Source organism: Aplidium turbinatum, chromosome 12, assembly GCF_918807975.1.
Source record: "Aplidium turbinatum chromosome 12, kaAplTurb1.1, whole genome shotgun sequence".
Lineage (NCBI taxonomy): Eukaryota > Metazoa > Chordata > Ascidiacea > Aplousobranchia > Polyclinidae > Aplidium > Aplidium turbinatum.
In genome coordinates, this window is record NC_137483.1 from 1,595,114 (window position 1) to 1,617,478 (window position 22,365).

A 22,365-nucleotide genomic window follows, 5' to 3' on the forward strand; every position below is an offset into this window, starting at 1 on the left:
ACTGATCTCGGTCAACTTTTTCCCGCAAATTGTGATGGTTGGAAGCAAGACTCCGTAATATGCCTTGGACTCGCCCTGGAGAATGTCTAAAGCCTGGCAGATAGGCTTCATCACACGGAGATATTCGCCGAAGAAGTTGACGTTAGCTAGAAAAGACCGAAACTTTGCAACCAAGACGATTGTATAGCTGTTTGACCACGCCAATATTGCAAAAAAAACAAGCATTTTTTTCAATTTAAATTAAAAAGTAGCGGGTAGCGGGAGTAAAAGGTAAAGGTGAGTCCCATACTTGAATCCAAGCATTGGGGGATGAGAAGATAAGGTTCTCATTATACTAAGCCATCGGCACTAACGAGAGTAGGGTGGCCAGTTCCTTTCTCTCGGCCGCCTTTACTTCAGCAATTACGCCCACCCAATTTATTACACCCTGGGTAGAGGTGAGCGGTGTTTGTCAACAACCAGCATAAGCCGGGAGTCGAACCAGGATTGCGTGATTGGAAAGCGAGCGCCTTATCCACTCGCCATCCCACCGGTAGCGGGAGTGCGACTGAAAAAAAGTAGCGCCTCTCCCGCTACCGCTACTTTGGAATAAAAATAGCGCCGCTACTGCAGCCGCTACTACAACTAAAAAGTAGCGCCGCTACCGCTACTTTTACCAAACAAGTAGCGCCGCTAGTAGCGCCGCTACAAAAGTAGCGCGCTACTGCCCACCTCTGTCAAGACCCCAGGTCCAGTCATACCAACGCAATACCAGGTTTTGTGTTCTTTGCTTTTAAAACGATTAAGTTTGGATTACAATGTTGTTTGCGTACATTGTGAGTAGGATGTCAAACTGAAACATAAATAGCTAAAATAATTTAACAGTAGGAAAGAGATGAAATCCATCACATCATGGACATTAGTGAGTTCGCAAAATTGTTCCTTCCGATCGTTGGAGCGGGCATCAGTATTACAAAAACCTCAACTAGAAGGTCACATTGTTTCAAAGATTTTGAATCTTGTTGTCTGAGCAGAATTCACCTCAACATTACCGCGTGGTGTCACTCTATAGCAGCAACAGTTTTTCCTATTTTAAAGTTGATGTTATTACCAGCTCAGTGGCCGAGTGGTTTCGCCTTCGGCTCTGATGCTGGTAGATCTGAGATCGATTCCAGGTCGGGTCAAACCGAAGACTTTAAAAACGGTACCAATTGTGTTCTATCCTGCATAGCGCAGTGAGAATAAGTCGGGTAATAATGTGATAACATCGTAAACCTGATACAAATGAAAAATAAGCCCTGTCGCTAAAAGACCTTAGCTGTTGTAGAGCGATAATCAAAAATAAAAATAAAAAAATGTTGATGTTATTTACAACTTCACTTTCGTTTTTATGATTCCGTTTAATTTCATTCTTTTCTTTTTGTTTTTAGCTGATTCTTTTTTTTTATTCTTAGGCTACTCCTTTTTAGAGAGCAGGACAAAAAATTGAACAAAGTCTTAATTTAATATTAACGCGCAAGCATGTAATAGCGTACTGGACAAATAACCAAATAAAATTTGAACAAAAATAATAAATAGCGTAGAAAATCTACTAAATTTTCAATCACTGAAACTAAAGCAACATTCTTCAGCAAAACAAACTTTCAGTGGGAAGAGACATAAACCCATGCCCGTATGAAGCAAATCAAGTTGTTGTGAAGCTTTACAAATGATTGGATGAGTTCACAATTTGTAGGTAGCTTTGCAAAATGCCTTCAATCCAACAAATCAAGTTGAAATTTCAACATTTGATGGATTTTTACTCACGATAGATTTTCAGTTGTTTGTGTTTGATTGTTTTTATGGCAACTAAATGGCAATATGAAATTATTACTGTAATCGCCTTATCGTCCATTTCAGCAAGAACCATTATTCTATTGCGCCATAATAAACGCTTTTGTCGGTATAATCCCGCAATTAACCGACCAATGGAACACATGCCAGTAAAGATGTCACAGAAATGCTGCAATTATTATGAAGTGCAGCAACAAGATAAATCATTATAAGAAATAAAAACTGCATTGTTTTGTCATTAGGAGACTTGTTTCATATTAATGTGGCAACAACACAAGCAAAACACCAGTGTTGCCCAATACTGCTTCAGCAACTTTTTGAATGCTTCTTTCATGTCGCTGAGTTGGAATGCATATATGATTGGATTGATTAACGAATTTGCATGCGATAAAAGAATTGCACAATCAAGAATAGAACTTATATTTGCCCTAACACTGGGAACGAAAAAAGTTACCAAGTTACAAATATGTAGAGGCATCCAACACAGTACAAAAGCACCAAGAACTATAAAAAGACTTCTAGCAGCATTAAACTCTTTTTTAAGATACTTTGATCTGCGTTTTAGAATCTTTTGCATTTTAAAATTCCCATCTGTATCTGTCGAGCCGGTAGAAGAAGCTTTTGAAATGCACGAGATTCTTCTTTGATTGTCTCCAGGTGACTTATCTTTGATATGGGACGACTGGACGTTGATTGGTGAACTGTTGTCACGTGACAAAGCTGGAGATTTTGAATAAATACAACAACTGAGTTTGGTCGGAGTTGTTTCTTTTCTTGGTTGCTTCTCAAACTTCTCTTGGCTTTCTGGGAAAGTGTTTTCGTCGCCAAAACTTTCAGTAGAATCGACCTGAATAAATAAACAAATCAATATTTTGGACTGTTGGAGCACAATTCAACATCTGATGAAGCAATGTAATAAACAATCGGTGACGCGAAGATCCAGGCAGCTTCTAATCATGAAGATGTTGCCATGTTTGAGATCTCACAGGTTAAAAGAAAAAAGAATACAAAAAAAGAACATCAAGTACTCCCATAACCAGCTCTCTTAAAGGATCTTAAATGTCCAAAATGTAATCGAACTTTTAAATCCAGGATTGAACATTAGCCACGAACTCATTGTTAGCGTTTTTGTTGCGAAGGCAATCATCCTCGAAGACGAAGGATAGCCACCACTAATCCAATGCTTTCAGTTACCGAATATTACTTGCTGAACTAATTACAAATTACTTAAACGTAATTTATTTGGACGTGCTATTGAAAAAGGCACCAGAAGTCTAAGTTTTGCTTAGAATTAGACAACAACGCAAGCTACCCTACACCGCTTGGCAGGGGCGTTGACAGGGGGGTCTAGGTGGTACTTTTGGACCCGGGCCCAGAATATTTAGGGGGCCCGGATTTAAAAGATTCCCCGCGACTTCAAATATTATCAAGATCTTAAAATAATCAGTTCTAAAGGAATTGCCATCAAAGGTTAAAACAGCCACTTCAGCCGTCAGATGGTAAAGTAGCCTACCGGGCCCCCTTCCGGGTATACTGATTTTCCTAACCACGATTTTTTTTTCAAAAACACGAAATATTTATCTTCACCCACTCTTTAATTCTGAATATATCTGAATATATATATTTTTTGGTGGTAATTACTTCTAGCTACTTGCATCTACATTACATAGCCGTAGGAGATGGGGGGCAGCGGTCGCTCCCCGCTGGAAAAAAATGTCGCAAATTTGGGCAAAAAATGTCCATTTATTTGCGAAAATCAATCTTACCACAATGTTTCGACGCCTCACCAGTCTAGAAACTTTACATAATTGTTGTAATTTATGAGATACATTAATATTTTCCAATAAATGTAAATGTATTATCACCGACTTTGAAAACTGTTGCATGTAGTATTGCAATCTGGGCAAAATGATAAGTTTCGATTCGACAACTGCAAAATAGAACTGTAAAAAAGCACAGTTGGGAAACAGAGGTAAGCTTATTACTGATATTCACTAATAGCCTATGTAAGCTGCATTTCTTCATGGGTAAGATTTAAAGGCCTACTGGGTATTGGTAACTTTATGAGGTTTTTTCTTAATATCCTACTAATGTAGTTGATTATTAAAATCATTTGGGCAAAAATGTCGAGTTATTTGGACAAATCAATTCTTACCATAAGTTTTCAACATTCTACCAGTTTAATAACTTTATAGTGTTGCATTTTGTATAAAAAACATTTTGCTTTAAATGTAAAACAGAGTATCGACAATTTTGAAAATTTTTATATTCGATGTTAAAATTTAGGCAAAATATCAAGTTTCAATTCAGTATTTGCAGAAAAAAATGCAAAATAATGCTTCGACAAGCTGAGATAAGCTTATTACAGATGTTCATTAGAATATCACACAAGCCTACATTCCTTCATTGGTAGAATTTTGAAACCTTGCTGGGTTCTGGTGAGCTTATGAAGTTTTTGTTTTTTCTTTATATCCCACTAATGTAGTTGTTTGTAAAAATATTTGGGCAAAAATACCCAATTATTGGATAAGTCAATTTTACCATGAGTTATGCTGTCCTCGCAAAACTTGACTTAAATACTACAAAGATTTTGTTTTTTTTGTTTTTTTGTTTACTACAAAGATAGCTTATCATTTTTAGATACCGTATTTACTTAATTGTAAGCCGCGGCTTATAAAGTTTTTTTTTCCATCATGTTTGCGGCTTAAATTCAAGGGCGGCTTACATTTTTTCTTTTTTGTTTTTGCCTTTTTCCTTGTCGACTTTGCCATAGATGTTTTGCCGTACTGCCTTGTCTGATGCCGACAATTGTGAAGTTGTGACGTGCATTTTAAATTGTCACATGCATTTATGACGTGCATTTGAAAGAAAAAAAGGAGTTGTCAGTTTTATTTATGGTACTTAACAGTAAACAGTTTCAGCTTTGCGTGTAAACAGTATTTGCGGCTTACATTCAAGGGCGGCTTACATTAAACTTTTAACACTGTCACATGCGGCTTACAATCAAGGGCGGCTTTCAACCAAGCGCAGCTTACAATCAAGTAAATACGGTATGGTCAAACAAAATAAGCATTTGTTATAGACTTTAATAATCAACAGTTGTGAGGCCACATATAGCCTACACCACTTTTGTGAGCATTGATCCCGGCCACTAACTATAGTTATGTACAAAGTGAAAAAGTATATTTAATGAAAACAACTTGTGAATTTTTCTGGATTTAATTTCATGTTTTTGTGAGCTATGGTTTAACTGTTTTCTATATTGAATTTTTTAGTATAAACTGCTGTTTGTCTTTGCCACTCTCAGGGTTGATATGCTCAGCTATTTACTATCTATGACACAGTTTTAGAGCAACAACAATCAAATGTAAAGACACATGTTATGTTGTTTTGTCATCCAATTCATGCAGTTAATATATCAGGCAATGTAAACAGTGCTATTTTTGTGTCATGTTTTGGTAATGTGGTCTGTATTTTGTGGCAACGATTGAGTTTGAAGTTATTATCTGGGAGACTGGGAGTCATTTTTCTTCAGTGCTTGTGATTTGAGTAGGCCTAGCTGCTTCAGTGTGAAGTAAGATTATCTTTGTAATGATCTTCTGAAAAAGCATTGACTATGATTTCATTGTAATATAATATCAATATTTTTGGTATCAAAAGTAGTTTTGTTCAAAGGTGGAAGTTTGATGCACATAGCATGGTAAACTGTCAAATTCTTTTCAAGCTGTAGGATTTGAAGCAGCATGGATTAAGTAATGTTACTGGTTTGATAAGTAAACGGATTGTCATTTTAGTTTTTTTCAATGCAAATTTACAAATATTGAGTCTTTGGACTATCTTTGAATTGAAAAGATTGAGCTACTTTTGGTCAGGTCTTTTATTGAAGTTGGGCTGGAGATTTTCATATAATCTGGTAACATGAATATTCAGCAATTATTGTTATTCAGTTATTGGTGAAGTCTCAGTTCAAATTTTTTTGAATCCAGTTAGGCTTAATATACTGTATATTTTTTGTGATACACAAGAATGTTTTAATTTGATGGTTTATTTAATTGGGACACAGACAGGTCTATGAACGTAGATTAAAGTAAGTTCAGCCTTGTTTTGCTGTTGTACGTGTTTTTTTGCTTGTGTTTTGTACATGGCCAAGTTGATGACTCTCAGAGATTGTGAGTAATTTTGTATTTTTAAACATATATACGCAAAGACAAAATTTGAGCAAATTTTGAAAATTTGGGCAAATTATGTTCGCCCCCCCCCCCAAATGTTTTACTCTTCTACGGCTACTCTACTTTACAAAGAATTAATTTCAGCCGAAAACCCAACAATTTTAAACATATCGACGAAGATCGTGATTGAGAGCAAGGATTTTGCAGTTTACGGAGAAATCCCTAATTGCGCAGTTGGGGAAATTTGTAGATACAACAAATCTTTGAGAATATATAAATGATATTCCTCTTAATTTTCTACTTTGAACGGCATGTTTCATCGTCATTTTAACAGCACATCAATAAAAGTTTGTACACAACCTTTATATTCATAACATTGTCGATGAAGGGGGCCCGAAAATAAATTGGTACCGGGCCCGAGAAATCCTGTCAACGACCCTGCCGCTTGGCGTCTTTGTTGAACTTGTCCCACAAAAAAAACACAAATATTTTCTGAGTCTTATGATTTCTCTCGATGCTGTGAAATCATATTGAAGACTTGGTGTTCATGTCATTGTCGCATTTTGAATAGCAAACAAAATGAATGTAAACAACTTTCCCAACGTAAACAGCAAACAATGTAGCCTACCAACCACCACTTCAGTTCCAACCTTACCTCAACGATGGAGTTGACCTCCTCAAGGGAAACTCTTCTTGTTCCTTTGGAAGCTGATAACTCATTTCCTTGTTTGTCATTGATGGTGTGCTCCTTGCTTGTGACATCACCATGGTTTAGTGTCTTTGAATAATCGTCATATATAACATTTCTATTTGTTTCGTGTTTGCATCTGTCGTTTTCTTTTCTTCCACTGTTTGTTAGAAATATTTTAGTCCTAAGAGATATTTTGATTTTTCTCGGTTTTTCTTCCGGGTTTTTTTTGACGACAAAAATATCTTTTATGGATTTTAAGGAAGACAGCGACGGTCTCCTGCTTTGCTTCTTGTAGATCAAAACATCGGAATAAATCTTTTTCAATTGATTCCGCGCCGACTGTGATAAAACAAAACAAAATTAGCCATTGGAATAGATGCATGAATGCACATGCTTTCCAAACAGTGGAGCCTATTTCATTCCAATGGATATCAAGTCGTCGTTTCCCAACTTCCCATACGAACCTAGAGGGAAAGCACCAACTCTGATGGGCAGAAGCCACTCAACGCAATGGGCCACGCAAATGGCGCTGTCGCATAGCAACAAAGATGCGCAGTGCGATGAGAAATAGTAATTGTTTCTCTGCTTTGAACTTCAAACATTGATGTTCCAAACGTGGTTCATAAAATAAGTTTCCTTTTGTCAAATTAAAGTAAACGCGTTTTTTTACAATTCTATTTCGTCGGTTATTACCAGTTTGAAACATGTGTTGGTGTAACATCTCAACTGTGTTTGACTCCCGACTATTACATGTTAAAATCAATGGTCATGCTCTCTGGAATGCACAAGTGATTCCAATACGTGACAACTGGGAGTGTGGGAATGTTGTAAATAAAACTTGTTAGTCTCAAAATCTTTCAATAAGAAACTTAATCGACACAAACGCGATAGAGCAGAAGAACACTTCTCCCGCACCACATTCATGACGTCGTGGTCGCGACCAAATTGCTGAAAGACATCGCCTGTTGATTGACAGGCAAATTATGTTCTTGCTGTCGGCCTCTTGAGCTGTTAGATTGGAAAGCATTGTGTGCGTCTATGAATAATTTACTTCCATGGTATTGTCTTCCAATTGGTATTAAGTCAATCTTACAAAAAAAAACGAAATCTAGGTTTAGTTACAGCATTAAATTACAAATTACAGCATAAGTGATCAACAAGTTTAGGAGTTTGGTCGTTAAATTTATTGCAACATCTGCCCTGAGACAAGTTGCTGTTAAATTTGTTTTTTTTTCAACTTTCTCTTCATTATCGTGCCGTACATCGCATATTGTAACAGGTATTTCATTTTCATCCCACAAAGAGTTCACAAAACCATCCCGACATTAACTCCACTTTCCCATGGTGCATTGCAACATGAATGAATCACTTTTTTAGAAAAAAAGTGGCAAGTGCGTTTTGAAGAGTCGTATTGAAAGCAGCTTTGTCATGATTGGGTGCATCAAACAATTGATGTAAATAAACAGAGCCGTAGGAGAGTAAGACATTTTGGGGAGGCGAATAAAATTTGCCCAAATTTTCTCTTTGCAAATATACTTTCAAGAACGCAACATCACTCACAATCTCTGAGGTGGTGTATGGTCTAATACAGAGGTCGGGAACCTTTTTAGATCAGAGAGCCATTTAAAAAGCCATTAGAGAACACTTAATATAACTAACATGCAGTGGCAGGTGACGAGTTGTAAAAGTGGGGCCATGTGTTTACTGAAGATGAGAAAAACAGTGGGGTATCTGGGGAACCTCCCCAGAACATTTTGAAAAATGCATTTAATTTGTTGCATTCTGAGCCTATTTTCAGCTTTAAATTGTAATGAAAAGTTGAAAGAAAACTTTCTGTGAGCCAGATGCGTCACAAAGAGTAAATAAGGTATGTAAATAACTGTTATCTGTGCAACCACAGTACTTGTAGCTTAGATGATACATAACTCAATAATTTCTGTCGTAAGAAGTTGAAAAATTTTGTTATAAATGTTTAAAGAGGCATATCAGAGATCTCCAGTTACTGAGCTGTGACACAATGAGCTACTTAGGCCTACTGCCAGGTATCAAATAAAGAATGAAATATTTATTAATGTTATTTATTTGTTATTATTATTGATTTATTATTTATTCAGCGTAGGATCTGTTGCAGGTTATAGATTTATTAAATCAATTTTATAACAAAATGTTATTTGAGTGCCTGCAGGTGGCAGTAGTCAGGCTATAATAAGGATACTAAATTACTAACAAGATTATGAAGTAACAGTTACCTTGAATATGACGTAATAGAGCACAAACATCACAATGAGGGGAAGAAGAACACATCCCAAGAAGTTCACATACACCATGTACTCCATACTGATCCCCTCCTCAAAAGTACAAACCAGTATGGGGTTCTGGCTGAAGATGAACACCGCGTTATAATACAATAAAATATACAGAACCAAAAGTATAGAAACTAGACATGATTTTTTCATCCTATCCAGGCTTACGCCTGGTGGTTGAAGATTTAGATTAAGTGGACGGGAAGGCAAGAAAGCCAATCTTCATGTCCCCTTCAGGAGTGTCATTTAATCTGTTTTTGAGAGGTGTCGTGCAGGCGCCCTTTTGATCGTCAAGCAAAGACTCTCACACGAGGCTATGTAGCCAATGATGTGTTGAACTTATGACTCGGTTCATGGTTGCATAACTATCTTCTAAGCTCAAATAGTTGATATCACCTACAAAGTAGACGATGTCGTGGCCTTGACATTGCAATGTTAACTCCTGCAGCGGTAAACCTGGGTTTAAAACTCAGTCAATTTAGTACAAAATAACTGAGAAATTTTGGTATCCGCAGCCCTTTTTGGTCCTCAAATTAAAAGAAGATTGCAAGTATATTGAGAATACACACACTGGGTGACTAAAAAAGTCCCTTATTGCGTACTAGTTTTTGGCCAAAGGATTAAAAGCATGTTTCATTTGAGAACGCGTCAGTCATTCACATGCGGCCGCAATCAAATAGTTGATGAACAGCACCTGGTGTTAGTTGGCTTCTGTGCGCTTTCCCAACCTAGATGGGGCCCGATGATGAACACAAAGCCACAGATCCATGTTCCCGCAACGGCGATTCGCACCCTTGTTGGCGTCACGATGGCTTTGTACCTGACACGATTATGAGATCAGTGGTTAGATCAGTCAATGGTGAGGAATGAGGATGTTGCAATTAGAAAACCAGCACGTCAAATTATTATGGAAAACCTATTTTGTGAACAAACCTACAAAGGTCTGAAAGAAGCACAAATCTTTCATAGGTTGGGTGATCAAAGAGAACCTCGGGTCTTGGTTCTTCGGACAATCGAAACAAGATCACAAATGTTTTCTTGTAAATATTTTCATGCTTTGTAAGTTTGGCTTAGATTACGGTTAAGTCGATAAAAAGTTAAAGGTAGTCCCATACTCACTTACTTTGGGAAATGAGAAGAAAAGGTTCTCATCACACTAGGCCTTCGGCACTAATGAGAGTAGGGTGGCCAGTGTCATTCTTTCGGCCGTTTTTTGTTCAGTAACTATGCTCCCGAATTTGTTACACCCAATTTGTTACATGTTTGAAGTGGTCGATATTTATCAACAACCAACTTAAGCCATTAAGTGCGTAATTTATTTTTCGCAACTTGAGTTACTGTGCGCATTTAATTTAGCGACTCCCAGCAATTTTCGTCTCATTATTACTTTGTAGACTGTAGAGTTTTGGAGAGTCCCCAACCCCCAGCGCAACAAGCTTTTGTTTTGATTGTGTTTTGTACTTTTTGCTTCATTTTGTCGTTTTGACCATTCCGGAGAAGTCAAGGTTGAACTATTGTTTCTTGATATAATCGCATTATTGCTGCATTGTTTCTGTCAAACTGCAATTGCCATTGGAAACAATGTTCCTCGGTTTCGTCATAGCGCCGTTCAGACAAAGCGAACTGTCTTGGACGACAATTGTTGCGTACGCACCAGGTTAAGCTGGGAGTCGAAGCAGGTTTGTGTAATTGGAAAGCTGAGGTTGGAAAGCTGCGGTTGGAAAACTAACGTCTTATCAGTTGCGCCATCCCATCACCTCGATCAAATCGATACCAGCTGCGAAAAACTGAACAGCCAATAATTTAGTTGCAACCCTTGGCTAATTCTCGTCGAAAGTACCGTGGCAATGTTATCATTGTGATCTAATAAACACATCGCCACCGTTTATCTGCTTGGGCGCATGTATTCAATCAAGCGTAATAAGCCTCAAGTCACGATTGGACGGTTTCAAACATATTGCAACAAAACGTACTTCCTGTTACATCCGGAAGTGCCGCATTGTATGAAGGAATACTACCGAGTGTTCTCATGAAAATTATTTATTTTTATCCGAAGGAATGTGCAGTGTGCAACTGTGCATGAGGGTGATTTGCTTCTTTAACTGCCATGCCCATTGCCCAAACCAGGCATCGATCACCTCAGATAAATATTCACCCCAAGTTTTCCTTGTTTTCCTTATGTGTGATTTATGAACATTTGTTCCCACTTTCTCATTGAATTGTTTTATGTAACTTTATCTTTTGCAAAGTGATCTACTTTGAAAGGCTAAATTACTGAAAGCTCATGTGTACATTTCCCACCATTTCCTTAATAACTCTGTTCAAGCCAACATTACATATATAAGCCGTCTCAACTGTTTAGTGTGTTTGAAAGACACACAAGTTTACAAGACAACGATGACTTGTAGATTATCAATTATGATTCATAAACGAAACATGCGTGTACATCGAAAGTTGCACACCACAAGCACACCACATCAGGCAAACCAATACCAATATTGCTTAATTACAGTTTTCGATCCAACTTTAATTGAGAGTTGTGTGATCAAAGTGGTACGCACGGGGTGGTTTTAAAGAATGAAAAAACTTTTTTTCGTATTTTTATCAAAAACTTTCGTAAATCATTTTTGTTTGTGAAAAATTGAAAAACATTTTTTCGGTATAAAAGCGACCTTTTCCTTCTTTCAATAGCAATTTAAAGAAACTTTACTTTTTCAATCTCGGTAACCGGCCCTGCGTCAAAAGCCTCTACAAGAATGCGAAACTACCAGAAAACTACCTATCAGAAGTCTTTGTCAATCCGAGCAGAGTTGCCCGGTAATCCTGGGGGAATTTGGGCAGTTTGAGTTTGAAATTCTTACATTTTAGGACAAATAATGCGTAATGTTTTATTAATGGAACAGCACTTCACTGATATCACAGGAACTTAAACGTTTGCACAAAACAAATGTCCGAATGACTTTGCTAGCGGTCGGACACAGCATATAAAATTAGACCAATTTATTCCCTTTTTTTCCGAATTTTAGGCCACCTGGCAACCGTGAGTGCGAGGATAAATATTCAAAACCAACCAAACAAACATGTTTCCAGTGATAGAATACTTGTCTTTCCGAAACTTCCAACATTTCGATCAAACCTCTGGGTTGTCAACAATTCCAATAAATGGTTATTGGAAGCCTTGTAGCAAGCACTTGTGGTTTGAGTGTCTGCATTTTATTCGGCTTAACAAAAGAAAATTTTCCACAAAACCACTTTTACCAAGATAGTCTTCTCTTTTGAAACGCTTGCAGGGAAATCAAGAAAGCAGAAGGGAAGGTGGTGTTGTCATCAGCAAGCAGACAATGCAGGCGGCGGTGGAACAATGAGCAACCTCAATATAAGCAAAACCGCGCTGTTTCTCTAACAAACGAATAATTAAAAGAATTTCCCAAAGAAAAGCTGATATCAGCACGATTGAGGAAAACAGAAAGAGCTTTCGTTTTGAAGATACGGCCGATGCAGAAATGATCGACAATGCTTAGTTACCTAGGCTAACGCTTATTTCCATTGAGCGCGCGATTTAGTTGTTTCAAAAACAGCAACCTTTCAAAAAATGACAAATGTTCAGAATGACCTGAACATTGTTCAAGCAGTTTTATCACCATTGAATAAGTTTCCCTGTTACTTCCCACAAAAGTTCACTTGTTCGAGAGGTCTATTGTTGCCATTGTTACGTCTATGCAGCTGAACAAGACATTGGATCGCTGATTCATTGTGGCAAAACATATATGTATGAAAGATGCAGCTGATGTAAGCGTCGCTTGATCTCAATGTTCGCGCTTCAACATTCGATGCAACTCTTCATTGTGACTCACACATCACTTTAAGCTGTAGTGTTATTAACCCAGCTCATGTGGATGTCGTTTCTCACCGCAGTGTTTCAGACTTTTCATATACAAACTCAACCGTCTTCGTACCGAGGTGGGAAGCTCAAAGAACAATATGAACCAGCCTGCTAGATTGCACGTCTTCCCCGCTGCCCTATCTAAAGGTGGTCCCATACTTGATTCAACTGTCGGGTATGAGAAGACAAGGTTCTCATTTTACTAAGCCTTCGGCACTAAGGAGAGTAGGGCGGCCAGTTCCTTTCTCTCGGCCGTCTTTCCTGTAGAAATTATGCCCACCCAATTTATTACACCCAGGGTAGAGGTGAGCGGTGTTTTTTAACAACCTTTTTCAGGAAGGTATGATTGGAAAGCGTGCGCCTTATCCGTTGCACCATCCCACCACCTATTTACGAACCACCAACTTAAAATGCCAATCTTTTTGCGCTTGATGGCAACAGTCAAATAGCTGCAGCGATTGTCAGGACTGCTACCACCTCCTATGCAAAGATCGACATGTCGAACTTCCATTTAATTTTAATTGTCAAATTAATCATCCTAGGAGTGAGAAATTCTCTGCAGCTTGCTTCTGGTGGTGGTTTGGTATACTCAGAGGCTCTGAACTACTGACACAGGCCCGGCCACTAAAGATAGACAGATAGTATACCCGTAGTAGAGGATGGAGGTGATCGCTCCCACGCTACAAAAGAAACATCGCGAATTTGTACGCAAATGTGCAGCAATTATTTAGTTAAATTGCAAAAAATTATAAATTGCCACGTTTTTATATATGCAAAGACAAAACTGGGGCAAATTTGTTCGAACACCCAAAATGTTCAATTCTCCTACGGCTATGACAAAGAATGAATACGTTTATCTTCCCGTCCCAAGCAAGATGACGCTTCTTACCTTAGAGAGTATTCGATGGCGAGGAATCTATCGATGGCGATGATGAGGAGATTGAAGATGGACACTTGAGTCAGGATGAGGACTGCGGATACGAGGGCAAGGCAGAGAGGATAACTCATTCCAGGGCTTCCAATTACCCCATTGTCTTCGGACGATATGACAAAACCTGATATAAAACATGCCAAATGAACTAAGATAGATCAAGTGTGACATCACAAGAACGGAGTGATGTTGTTATCTGACATCACAATTTTCGTCACGCGTGTCTACAAACGAAACCGAGTTTGAGATTCTTTCCTTGATGAATGCAACCACCGATAAGGTGGATATTTCATTTGTCACTCAGGATAGTGCACTTGTGCTAACATGACATGAATTGTTACGTCACACACGTTTGCGATGCAACAACTCGAACTTTCTACCACAACCAGTCAACCACGTCACTGACCAAGTGTTGCCACTCACCGAGCCTGAGCACGATCCCACTCGGGTTGGCCACTAGAGCGACAGCGATGTCAGCCAGAGCTAGACTGGCGACCAGCTTGTAAGGAGTTGTGTGCAACCTCTTGAACCTCCACACGGCGTGCAGCACCAACATGTTGTTGAGGAAAGCAAACACAGCAATGATCACTTCTAACACCACGTACGCGATCACGCTCGATACTGGAGTGTTCTGAAACAGCAAATTATCAGCGTTGAATACACAACCATCGACAAGACCAAATCAAAATTAACTGGCGTTTTGATCAGGTTCGTATCATCATCTAAAACTAATTAGCTTAGAAAGGAATTGAACCAGAGACCTTCTGATTTAAACATTTGCATAACACCGTTTTATGCTCATCATTCCATTTCTAGGCTACTCGAAGTTTAACAGTTCCACAGTTTTGAATTCCATCAAAATATTTCGCGCGACAGATCTCAAGACACATCCATGCAACGATTTGTGGATAAGCACTTTCACTTTGTTTTGTCACAGTCACACCGATTACCATCGATTTGTTGCCAAACTATAATGTGCTTTTCGAAAATGATGAATGCATAATAAAGTCTATTCACCCTGCTGGGGCCGCTGTTCAAAAAGAACCACAATAGTAGCACAGCAAATGCAACAGAACTCACATTTTCCGTTTTATTTTATTGATTATGTCAAAGCCGGCACGAAGTTAACTTATTTCCACTGAATTGTGCCAAAGCAAAGTGTCATTTCATCATCATCATCCATTCGGGCGTACTCGGACAAGATGACATTTACAAAGGGAAAAGAATCACAGTTTTTGCTTGGTACTGCTATTTTGCATTCATCAAATGCTGGCATTTGCACAACAATCTAACCCAGTGATTCCCAAACTGTGTGCCGCGGCACACTAGTGTGCCGATAGAGATTCTCAAGTGTGGCGCAAATCTTTTTGGAATTTTGGAAAAGAACTGGATAAATATTTAAAATAAGCCTTGCAGACAAGCATATGCGACTTAAAATCGCTCTAACTGCTTCAATATATTAATAAATAAGCACATGTGACGATGAAACCAATTATGGCATTGCCGATACAGTAGGGTAATTGCCACGTCATAATTGGACTGGGCTGTGCACCGCCCGGTTGGTGTACCGGTACTAAAGCGAGTATAATCTCAGTTTATATAATCCAAAATACCAAGGTATTTATGGAAAAGTATTTTGATTAAGCTAGTACATCCAAACAGAAAGAGACAGCACAGCAAAAGACTAAGCGTAGATATAAAGAAGAATACATTCAGTAGGCCTACGGGTTTATTGCTTCAGGACGAGAAGATAACCAACAACCTTTCTGCATTATCTGCAATAAAGTCTTCTCTAATGAGTCGTTTGTTCCCAGTAAGCTTAGCAGACATTTGGAGAAAAATCATCCAACATTGAAGGATAAACCAAAAGGATATTTTGCGAACCTGAAGTCCCAAACAAGCAGGCAAAGATCATAAATAGCTACCTCAAGCTGCAGGAAAAAGGATTGATTGCAAGTTACAAAGCGGTACACTTGTTGGCGAAACGTAAAAAATCACACACGGATGCACAATCAGTGATTGGACCAGCATTAGCCATTGTTGTTGAAGAAATGCTTGGTAGCGCTGCGCGGAAAAAGTTGGAGTTCCGTTGTCAAATAACACAATTTCGCGAAGAATAGAAGAGCTATCCTCAGATTTAAAGGATCAAGTTCGCGACCACTTTGTTGCTACAGACAAAGAGCTGTCTGTACTATGGTCTTTACAAGTTAACGAATCTACTGACAAAACTGGGAAATCTCATCTTCTGGCTTTTATTCACTTCATTAACTATGAAACATTGGTAAATGAATGTTTGTTTTGCAAAAAAATGAAGGGCACAACCAAAGGAGAAGACATATTCAAGTTGGTAGATGAAAATATTTTGCTTTCTGAGTTGAAATGGAGTAACTGCGTTAGCGTTTGTACTGATGGTTGTCCTTCGATGCAGGGGGAAAATAAAGGTGTTGAAGAAAGTCTTTGATTCGTTTCCTGGTCTTAGTAAATCAACACATAAACAAGAAATCATTCCGCAAATCATGAGCACATTGTCGTCTTGACTTCAGCTTGCACTGCAACATTACTTCCCACCATTTACTGTAGAATCTATGAATCAAGCAATCTTTCTGCAGAAGAAGAACAGCTCATTGATTTACAAAACAACCCGTTTTTTCAAACGCTATTTCCACAAAAAACTTGGATGAGTTTTGGCTATCTGCTTCCAAATCCTATTTCATGATCGGTGCAAAAGCAATCAAAGTTATATTGCCATTTGCATCTTCATGGCTTTTTTGTTTTGACTGAAATTAAAAGCTGTAAGTGTAAACGAGAGAGACTGCTTGGAATTGACGATGAAATGCGGATATATTTGTCAACACTGCAACCTCGTTTTGGTCATATAAACAAGCACATCCATCCCATTACCACGTAAAAATAATTTTTTTTAAAGCAACTTTTCTTCTCTTGTAAGTGTGCCGCGAGCATTTTATAATTTTTCTAGTGTGCCACAAGCTGAAAAAGTTTGGGAACCACTGATCTAACCTCTTAGTGTAATTTATTAAGTTAAGAATCGATTTCGCTATAGTAATAGCATCTTCAGCTAGCACATGTAAAAAAGAAAATTTGAAAAATACTTAAAATGAACAACAGTTTTTGCTTGTGTTTATTTTATAGTTTTTGATGATAATTTAGCTAGAAGTTAATTCACATTTCAAGAGTTCGCCATGTCTCGATGGATTTTCTCAATTTGAAACCAATTTATTTTGATTCAAGAATAAATTATAACTTGGATTAGTGTCTGAGATCCTTGACTAAGTCTTCCGTAATACTGTATTTGAGAAAATTTTTATCGATTCTTCTTTAATTTTTGATTTTTTTTAATGTATTTTCGATAATTGACAATTAAAAAGCAATACTGTATTTGCTGACTAAAGTTGTTTGAATGCAAGATGTCGTGTCCTGCCTGGTGTTGCACACAACACTCGCTTAGGGTGCAAATGACTCAAATAAATTCACCAAAACAAATTGATTTGAGAAAGTAAACACTCATAACATTCTGCTGCGAGGTTATCGTGAATGACGTCACGTACTGGTTTAGAGGCATCCTTTTGTTTGTCCGAATCCAAGCATTTAATAATTTATGTCTCTGTTTTGCAAACACACAAGAAACCTTTTTGTAAGCACAAGTTGCAAATGTGGACAGGAGCAAAGGATGCAACATCTCCTCGAATGATCTGTTCTAAAAGCAAGGTGCTCTGCACAGGATTTGGCCGAGTTCAACGACAGAGCAAGAGCTTGTGTGATGCTCTGGGCTCTGTGTAAGGCACGATAAAGAAGAAGACAACAAACCCACCATGGGTTCGGATGTTTATCTTAATATGAGAGGTCAAGTGGATCAGATGGCTGCCCCATCCAGCATACCAACCGCTTTACGTTGATTTAACGCTTGCAGACGTTGATTTAACGCTTGCAGACGTTGAATCGACTGATCTTGTGACAAAGATGTTGCTTTTAGTTGTTTTTAGTTTGTAGCGGAACTGACCCCATTTCTTCTCTTTTTGTGATTTCTTTTCATGCAGAACACACAAGCGCGGCAGCTGCTCGATTAGAAATGTGAACCTCTGAGCCCGATCGGACACAACATCCTGCCATCCCAAATCCTTCCGAAAGTCTTCAACAAACTCCCACCCTTGAGAGAAGAGAGTGGTGCTGCCTAAATAGAGCCCGCTGCAAAGTTGGGAGAAATAAAAGCAACCCTTTCCGATGGAGGATGACTCCAGACCCTACGTGTGATTGCGGCCTAGACAATTAGACGATGAAGCACATCTTCACCAACTGCCCCCTGGCCCTTCATGTGATGACAACGACCTCAAAAACATCACAAACAATGCTCTTACCTGCTCCGACACTGGCGTGACAAGCTATGAATGAATGAATCCACTTTTGGTTAATTGAATTTCCATCCTATTCAGTATACACTTGGTAGTGCCACAGAAGATGGGAAATCACCATTTGAACTTCAACTAGAGCCCTTCTTTTTAGTGGCATTGGCGAAATACGTGATAGTTAAGTACTGTCAATTCGTGCCACACTTCGCTAACTAAAAAACAGACATTCCACTGAAATTCCAAGCTCTCTCTTTGATAACATTGAGCAACTAATTCCTTTTATGATTCATTAATATTGATTGTGAAAACTGCCATTGAAATAGCACAAACTATTTCCTATAGACCTGATTATTAGAAACCACAATTTAAACCTGTAAAACCATGCCGTCACTCACCTGGTATGACGTAACATTGGTCTGGTTGGGATAACTCAATATCATTCCTCTTACAAAATCCACAGGCTAGTCAGGAATGGAAAGCATTCCAATTAATTTATTATGATGGAAAAGTCTATTTAAGTTGTCATGTCATACATCAATGACGTCACAAAACTCTATTATCTCACATCAAACGAAAGTTTTAAAATTGAACAAAAGCAGCTAAAATTTACTCTGAAATGCAGCACAATTTGTTAAGTAAATTCACTAAAAGAACAATTTATTTTTGGGTAACTTTCATTTTTCGCTGCTAATACGTTATATAGTCACAATACAACAGTGTCATGAGTGGTATTGATTGCGTCACTTGATCGTACTTCCAGCAACACTTCTGCGTTGTGACGTCACTTGTGGGTTTTCTTCTGACAATGCAAACTTATCCATGAATGGCCGCTCTAAAGCTGCAGCTCATTGAACGCCAACTGACTCTGTTGCTGGATCAACCCACGTTTGCATCACGACGTAACAAGCGAGGAATTTAAACATCTTTGGAATGACCCGGCCTGGAATCAAACTCTGGACCTCTAGATGAATGGGCAAAGTTCATGATCATTCAGTCACTGCGCTGATAACTTTCATGGGAATCGAGATTGCTGAGTCACTCTTTATTGGTTGAGTAATGCAACGATTTGGATGCAATTCCTCGTATTGTAGTAACAATGTGTTTTGTTATTATCACGATTATGACGCGGCCCGGCAGGGTGATGGTGGAGACGTGACTGTAAGATTGGCTATTCGTAAGATGCTGTTATTATTAATATTATAACTACTTCAATGGAGCACTTGCTTGGCAGTGGCTGGCAGTGTAGGCCTAATACTTTTTAATGCAGTTTTCGTCGAAATACAACAATTCAATTAATAAGCTTTTTTTGACTGGCGGGTTACTGCTTCTGGTGGTCCTCAGTTCGATCCCAGGTCGAGGCATACTAAAGTTTTTCAAAGGTACTAATTTTGTTCTTTCTTAGTCAAGTAGTAAAGATTGGTCGTTATGTCAATATAATCCCATTGTAAATGTGATACAAACACTGAAAACACAGCAGTCTCTAAAATACAAAACTGCCTCAAGTAGTCTAAAAGACTAAAGCTACAGCAATAAAAACTGTAAACATTTTATTTAATTTCACAATTTTCAGCCTGTTTATCGCTTGCGGGATTTAAGACTCTTCAACAGCTTTGTAATGCATTAAAAAAAATACATTTACAAAATAAGTTGCGTAAAAAATACTTAGCAAAATCTTGAAGTTGCTGCACAATTGGCAGCTGTGTGCACTTCTGAGAACACACCAAATTTGGCTGAAGAAAAAATACGTCCAGAAATCACATGATCAGTCATCTTTGCAAAACAACAAAAATTTGCAAAGAAACTATTGAAATTTTATGTGTGTTCTTAACAAACCATTTGATCAAAATTTACTAAAAGCACGAATTTCCTTTGTTTGCATTCAACAAAAATTCATTTTTATTTTTAACACACAGTTTTTCTTGATTTCCCAAACAGAGCATCTCCAACCAAACATTTAATATTCGAGTTTTTACTTCAACTACACCATATTACAGCAGCGACACTTCCCAGAAAACTGCTTTATCTGGTTCAAACCTGGTAAAGATTTGGACCAGATAAAGCGGTTGTCTAGGTTAAATGAACAATGAATAAATAAAAAATGAAGGAAACAAAAATACTTTGAGACGAAGTGAAACTTTATTTCGTAGAAACAATTCTTGATATCGTTACCGGAAAAGTTTCTCAATGAGAATTTCATTTCGATTCGGTTTCAGTAAAGTAAACGTTTAATTTGTCTAGCTCTAATAAATTGACCCCTACACGCCTTGCAATATTCCTGTGAGCATTTGTTGGATTGGACAGCGAAGGATAGAATTTAACTTAATTACTTACTTCGGTCACAAGCACGTTTTAACGTTCGCGTTTTGTCGCTTCTACTTTTTTTTAAACCTTTGCTATGTTGACGTGCATTGTTTTCGCTGTTATGGTCAGAAATAAAACAACAACTGAACTGAACAACCCAGCTATTTCACAAAATAAATTACAAATAGTATTCGACCTGAACGAACTTGTAGCCAAATTTGCAACGGGTCAGGCATTCGGCCAAGACACCGTTTAGCTACACTTGACTAAAATATTTCAACCGAAGCAAAAACAAAAAACGATTGATGATAAATAAACTGAAAGCTTCACGACTGGCACCAACCTACCCCACATAATATTGCGTGCCTGTCTTCCCATTGCAACATCAGCTGTGCTGTCATAATACGGTGCTGATAACATCTTTTGAATTCAAACACCATTTTAAACCATTTCTGTATCTTCATTTTGTGAAGGTATTTTAATCTTGACCGCTTACTTCTTGCTGGAGTCTGTTGAATTTGCTTTATTCCAGCCAGCAAATTAACTTTCTTTTACATTGATTCAACGTCTGGATACGTTAAATCAACATATCAAAAACTAACATGGTGACTAGAATCGGTAACGCCTAGAACATCACACAACTAAGGCGAAAGAAAAAATTGAAAAAAGAAAACTAGATGTCATGAGTTACCAAGGGGGGGTGGGGGAGACTTGTATACCTGGGACTGGTATACTAGTCACTCCCCCACCCCCCCTTGGTAACTCATGACAAAGACAGGACTCAATGGACATGGCTCTTTCGCCTTAGTTGTGTGATGTTCTAGGTTTTTCCACTACAATCAACTGGCTTTGATACACAAGGCATACAGTTTCCCTTCTGCCAAGCAACTTCAAAACTGTCCTCCCAAGCAGCAGTCAACAAAACACCATTGTTTGGTAACAAATACACAACCAACCAACCAAGTTGAACGTTGCAACGATACGAAATTAACGTAATATCAATGTCTTTAGGTCAATCGACCTTCCTGACGGCCACAGGTTGATAGTACTTCTGCAGCCACTTACCAGACAACAAATCAGTCGTTTTGCATAAAAAAATCATTTCAAATGTGATTTTTTACAATTAATATAAAAAACAACTGATCTGTTGTCTGGGTCAGGCGTGTGCAGATGTTGAAACAATGTAAAACATCACCAAGGTTACATTGTTGGCTGTGACATGAAACACAAACGCAACCAAAGCACAACAACGCAGCAACTGTCTACTCTTTTCTCTCAATATTAATTTGGAAAATTTCACTTTATTGCTCTTTTTTCTTTTTCTTTTCTAAATTTCACATTATCATTTTAAGATGTTGCAGCGGTGCCAAATTTTAAACTGATTTTCCTGTTTCGGTCTCCACCTCGTCATATAGTTCGCGTTTAATTGAAAGTTTTTCTAGACTTTTACCATATTTGGCAAGCATTGTTTTTCGTTGTAATGGTCAGAAAAAAGTAAACTGAAACCTGGCAGTTTCGTTAAATCTCTCTCACGCGTTGTTTTGAGGCATCACTCAACAGGTTGACTGGCATCAAGTACAAGGCAAAAGTATTTGCGCAATCCGAAAGTTGGTTCTTTTTTAGATAAATTCAACGTTTGATCAACGAAAAAGGAACCTGCTTTAGCAATGTACAACTGGTCCAAGCTATCGCACATCTGCGGTTGTAAGCAGGTGACATCAAACTTAACAAATTTACGTGACGACCCACGCGATGTACAGCCAACATGGATGTCTGACTCTGACATGTATGTACAGTGTACATCTGAAGCAAATAAATTAATAATTTATCACTGATAACATTTTTCTACATATCCCGACATAAAAAGTTTTTTTTTTTAAATCATTTCACAATTTATCGATGTTAAAACGA

General features: G+C 38.1%; 1 protein-coding gene across 2 annotated transcripts; it reads right to left on the reverse strand.

Annotated features, from left to right (window-relative positions):
* Positions 1 to 1,470: 1,470 nt before the first annotated feature.
* Positions 1,471 to 21,074, reverse strand: LOC145780823 (uncharacterized). 2 transcript variants are annotated; one of them, XM_082592464.1, is made up of 7 exons: positions 20,802 to 21,074; positions 14,213 to 14,420; positions 13,748 to 13,913; positions 9,670 to 9,795; positions 8,922 to 9,051; positions 6,637 to 7,011; positions 1,471 to 2,659 (listed from the first exon to the last, which is right to left on the reverse strand). In XM_082592464.1, the coding sequence occupies exons 1-7, from the start codon at positions 20,916 to 20,918 to the stop codon at positions 2,051 to 2,053; spliced, it is 1,731 nt and encodes a 576-aa protein (XP_082448590.1). In that variant the 5' UTR covers positions 20,919 to 21,074; the 3' UTR covers positions 1,471 to 2,050. The 2 variants fall into 2 exon arrangements, with proteins under 2 accessions (XP_082448590.1, XP_082448591.1); XM_082592465.1 differs by lacking the exon at positions 20,802 to 21,074 and adding an exon at positions 18,549 to 18,712.
* Positions 21,075 to 22,365: the final 1,291 nt, after the last annotated feature.

Bases quoted from the DNA above. Each gene is read 5' to 3' on its own strand.
- LOC145780823 (XM_082592464.1), bottom strand. From the start codon at position 20,918: ATGAAGATACAGAAATGGTTTAAAATGGTGTTTGAATTCAAAAGATGT. The intron at 7,012-8,921 runs GTAACTGTTACT...GTTTTATCACAG, and splicing joins TCTATTACGTCATATTCAAG to TCGGCGCGGAATCAATTGAA. The intron at 2,660-6,636 runs GTAAGGTTGGAA...TTATTTATTCAG, and splicing joins AGGTCAACTCCATCGTTGAG to GTCGATTCTACTGAAAGTTT.